Source organism: Centruroides sculpturatus, unplaced genomic scaffold, assembly GCF_000671375.1.
Source record: "Centruroides sculpturatus isolate CEXI.00-Female unplaced genomic scaffold, Cexi_2.0 scaffold1225, whole genome shotgun sequence".
In the NCBI taxonomy this organism is placed as follows: Eukaryota; Metazoa; Arthropoda; class Arachnida; order Scorpiones; family Buthidae; genus Centruroides; species Centruroides sculpturatus.
The window spans coordinates 111,458-116,188 of record NW_019385655.1 but is presented as its reverse complement, the minus strand read 5'-3'; the positions used below and the strand labels follow the sequence as shown (position 1 = coordinate 116,188).

Genomic DNA, 4,731 nt, shown 5'->3' with positions numbered 1-4,731 from the left:
TAAACTGTTTGGTATGTCACTCTCTCAAATCCGTTAATTGGGGGAAGTTAGCGCTATTTTAAACTTTATTAGTCAGTGGGCTTAGTGGGTGAGAATTTAATCTCTCGGAGGTTTTATGCACGGATTGGAGGAGTATTAGTTCTGTTAAGGTATGGAAATGGTTTAGTTATGTGCGGTACAGCCGCTTTTAGTTCATCCTATTAGATATTAGATATAATGGAGAATTTTCAAACTTTTAATTTTAACCATTGTAACGGTTTTTTTAACGATCGCCAACGGATATTAACGGTTTTTAATGATTCCTCTTCAACGTTTTGCTAACGGTTTTTCCCAGTGAAACTTTAATTGTTGCACCTGTTTTTTTCTCTCTTTAAAAAGTTCGTCTGATTGTAGGCCTACTTTTTACTTCCTTTAGTTTTAGATGTTTTGTTTTAGTTTTTCTGGCTTAGTTAAGTTAACAACTGGGCTGGGTCTACGTTTTTAGGATTAGGCTGTTGTGGCTTCTAAGTGGTTCTCTTTAGTTCTTGCTTTCATCCTATCATGGCAGCTAGTAGCCCCCGGGTTTCATTAATAAGGCCTTTACCGTTCTGAATGGTCTTAAAGACTACTTAGCCTCCAACAGCAGTGGGAGGCTGGGTACCAATGTGCATTCTAGTTACATAATCGTTCAATTTCAAAAAATTATTGAACTCGCCTGCTCGAGCTGCTTCTATAGTTTGTCTGAAGAGCTCTATAAAAAGATCGATTCCTTACCTACAAGGAAGGAAATTGATGAGGCCTTTGCCTCTCAGTCCTCTAAGACAGAGGAAACTATCAACAAGTTTGTTGAGTCGGTACGTGGTTCAGGGCAGGCCCTCTCAGTTGTTGGGCACACATACAGTCAGGGGCATTCTTTTAGCTAAAGTGATGATGTAAGGCATTCAGTTGGACGTTTTAAGGAGGGTTCACCTCCACCCAAGCCATGCTACACAGTTCTGGTATACGGAAACTCAGGAGTTAATGACTCGGAGGCTACGCACAATCTACTTACTAATAACATCAACCCCCATACCCCAAGATTGGAGTGCAGCGGGTAAGGAAAATCCATAAGGGTGGGGTCGCAGTTGACCTCAGCTGCAGAGGAGACATGGTGGTATTCCAGAACGCAGTCTCAAAGGTCTCTGGCCTACATACATACATCCCTAAAAAGCGTCTTCCGTTACTGAAAATTAGCTCCGTTCCAAAACAAGTTGCAAGGGAACATTTGCTGAATGTGGTTTTTCAGCAGAATGGTATGATTGCGGAGGCTTTCACTTTGGAAGAGTTTCAGGGGAAGGCCAGGGTGCGTTTTCCCATTGGGCAACATAGCGCCTTGCATGTCACATGGGTTATCGAGGTATCCCCCGATGTGAGGTCTCTCCTCGTCAAACAAGGGCGTATTAACCTTCAGTGGTCACGTTGCAGTGTAGCGGACTTCGTCCCACTGAACCAGTGTTTCAAGTGTTTAAGATTTGGGCATTTTGCAAAAGATTGTATATCGGATTGTAAGTTTTGCAGCCAATGTTGCGGCAACCACTCGTTCAAGGAATGTGAAAAGAAAGCCGAGTCTCCAAGCTGTGTGAATTGTCTTAGAGAAAGGCAAGATAACCACAGACATAATGTGCTAAATAAAGAATGTCCCATTTTAAAAAGGATGAAGTCACAGGCAATTTTTGGATTCTTGAATATGGACTCGAATAACCTTCTTGATACTAGTCGTCAGATTTCCAAAATACGCTTCGTTCAAATAAATTTGAGAAGAGCCATAGCTGCCAACACACAGATCTGTCAGGAGATGAAAAACTTTGACGTAGGCCTAATACAACAACCTTATTGTGTAAACAACAGGGTGGCCTGCTTTCAAATTAGAGACAATATTATTCAGCATAACAACGGGCAGCCGTGGGCAGCGGACATTGTGGTGACCCCCACACTTAGCCATCGTACCACATCCCAGATAATTCTCCTGCAATATGATTTGTTTAGAGATCACTCTTCCTAAACTACGGGTTATCATTTTCAATATTTACTCCTCTAGTGATTCTAGCATTTCTGATGTGCTTCAACCTCTCTCTGAGGCAACGGGACATTTTAGGCATGCGCAATGTTTAATAGTTGGTGATTTTAATGCTCACTCCCCCACGTGGGGTGGGGAGCATAGAAACAGGCGTGTGGAGGCCATTGAGGCGTTTGTGGCTGATCATGATCTGTTGTTATTGAATGATCCGGACTCATAGCATACTTTCAACAGCATAAATGGGGTCTCTTGAATCGACCTAACACTCTGTTCCGAGGGTCTACATTCCTTCCTAAAAAACTGGGAGGTGGGCAGTGTGGACAGCCTCTCTGATCACGAGTATGTGACTTTTGATCTTTATTACACCGACTCTTGTTCAGAACAAGATCTAATCCTCTCTCGCCCTTTCAACACAAGATCTGCTGACTGGAGTCGGTTCAGGGATCTATTGCATGGATGCCGCCTACTCCCAAACCATGATTAATATCAAGTTCAGACAGAGGAGAATCTTGAAAACACTATTCAAAGCATATTAGACACATGCAACAAGTCTATCCCCAGGAGGAAAAGTGGAAGAAGGGCTAACCCTTGGTGGAGTAACGAACTGGCGACCATGCGCAGAACGAACAATCGGTTGCGGAGAGACTTTCAGCGCTGCCATGGTCATCGAAGAGAGGAGTTCCATCGTCGTTACCTCCAACACCAAAAAGTATACAAGTAAAGGATTAAGCAATCAAAACTTGAGTCATGGAGTGCCTTCTGCTCCAGGGCTGGTGGCAATCCCTGGAATTTCATTTATAAACTCAGCGTCAACAAAATGAAAACTACAAATCTTATAAGTAGTGAAGATATTGGTAACACTGCAGACGACCTCAAGATCACTGTTTGTAGACTTTTTGAAGCCTTCTGCCCCTCTGACCCTATTGACAATGATACACCAGACCAGGTCCGAATTAGGAATATAGATCATTCTAAAAGGCTTTGGGGAGACGATCTGCTTTTCTCCTACTTGAAATTGATGATATTATTGCCACCTTGTCAAGGAGGAAAGCTGAGGGTCAGGATCAGATTAATGCTGACATCATTCGGAAGATCTGGGGTGCCTCGCCAGACCTTATTCTCGAAATTTTCAATACCTGCCCGCAGAAGAGCATCTTCCCTCGTTCCTGGAAAAATGCGCAATTGATTATCATTCCTAAAAAGCGCGGAAAGACGCTCACAGTCAGTAACATGCGAAACATCTCTCTTCTGTCGCCCTTAGGCAAAGTGTTAGATAATCTTTTATTTAACATGCTATATTGATTCTGGGAGTCTCGGAGACTTTACCATAGCGCCCAGTATGGTTTTAGAATGCGTTAAAGAATGCGTTTAACTCGGCATGATGGCCGCAGCTCCTGTACCGATTGAGTGAAAATGAATGCCCAGAAAATTTATTCAATTTAGTAAAGGACTATCTTAAGGATAGGGTGGCCACAATCAGAATAGGTAAACAGTCCTTCTTTAACCAGCTCCAACGGGGATGCCCGCAGGGCTCTGTTTGTGGCCCATTATTTTGGACAATTTTGTTTGACAGCTTTCTTCGGCTTGAGTTTGGTCACCGGTGCAGAGTCTTTGCCTATGCCGATGATGCCTTTCTTGTCTTTCCGGCCAATTCTAGGCGCACGATAGAGTCTGCTGCCAACGATATTTTGACAAAAGTAGAAGAATGGGGTGTCAGTAATAAGTTAATATTCAATGCAACAAAGACTAAAGGCATTGTTTTCACAGCGGCCTACTCATCAACTGATTTGTATCGACGTGTTCCGTGTGTTCGCTTCAGAGACTTTTCCATTAAAATAGAAGAACATGTCACTTTCCTTAGTGTGATCTTTGATCACAGGTTAACCTGGAAGAAACACATTATGCACGTAACTAATCGTTCCAACCTTGTTTTTAATAATCTGCTCCGAGTTGCCAGGAACAGATGGGGTCTTGATCATGTAGCCTTCAATGCCATCTATGACTGCGTGTTTTTGCCCACTATTTGTTATGCTTCAGCTGTATGGGGAGAGGCTGCTTTCCATTCCCATAATCATCGGCGTCTCAGAACAGCACAACGCCTGGCGCTCTGCGCCTGATCAGATGTTATTCCACTGTGTCTAACGCTGCTCTTCCTGTGTTTGCCGGGAAACCCCCATCCTGGAGCAGATTCAGTACTGTACAGGCAGATTTCTTCTTTTACGTGGTAAAAGTATTGCCATCTCGGGCAACGTGTATGACACATCCTGTTACGAAATAAGTAGAGCTTTTGCAGATCTCTCGCATCCTGCACTCAGAAGGGGTCTTGGGGCTCATGACTGTGCTACCAGCATCGAAGTTTTTACCGATGGCTCCAAGACTGCGCAAGGCACCGCAAGTGCGTTTGTTGTGTATGTCGGTAGTGAGGAATTTCATCACGACACCTTTCCCCTGCACCCGGAGTGCTCAGTGTTTCAAGCAGAAATGCTTGCTGTCTTTAAAGCAATAGAATTCTGTAATAAAAATTTTAACAACTACAATATTACTATTTTCACTGACAGCCGGACCACGGTCCAAGCAGTGTTGCCGCAATGAAATTTCAAAACGTACTGAAGCGCCTTCAAAAAATGTACTATTTTCCTTCAAAACGTACTAGTTCTATGAATACTTTGTTCACGTGCATATATATATATATATAT

General features: G+C 43.2%; 1 protein-coding gene across 1 annotated transcript in view; it reads left to right on the top strand.

The window, feature by feature from the left end:
- The first annotated feature begins 2,694 nt into the window (after positions 1-2,694).
- Positions 2,695-4,731, top strand: part of LOC111640907 (stress response protein NST1-like) — a 27,931-nt gene continuing 25,894 nt past the window's right edge. The window contains exon 1 of the mRNA XM_023387001.1: positions 2,695-2,752. Coding sequence (XP_023242769.1) covers positions 2,695-2,752 — 58 coding nt within the window. The remainder of the gene's footprint in view (positions 2,753-4,731) is intronic.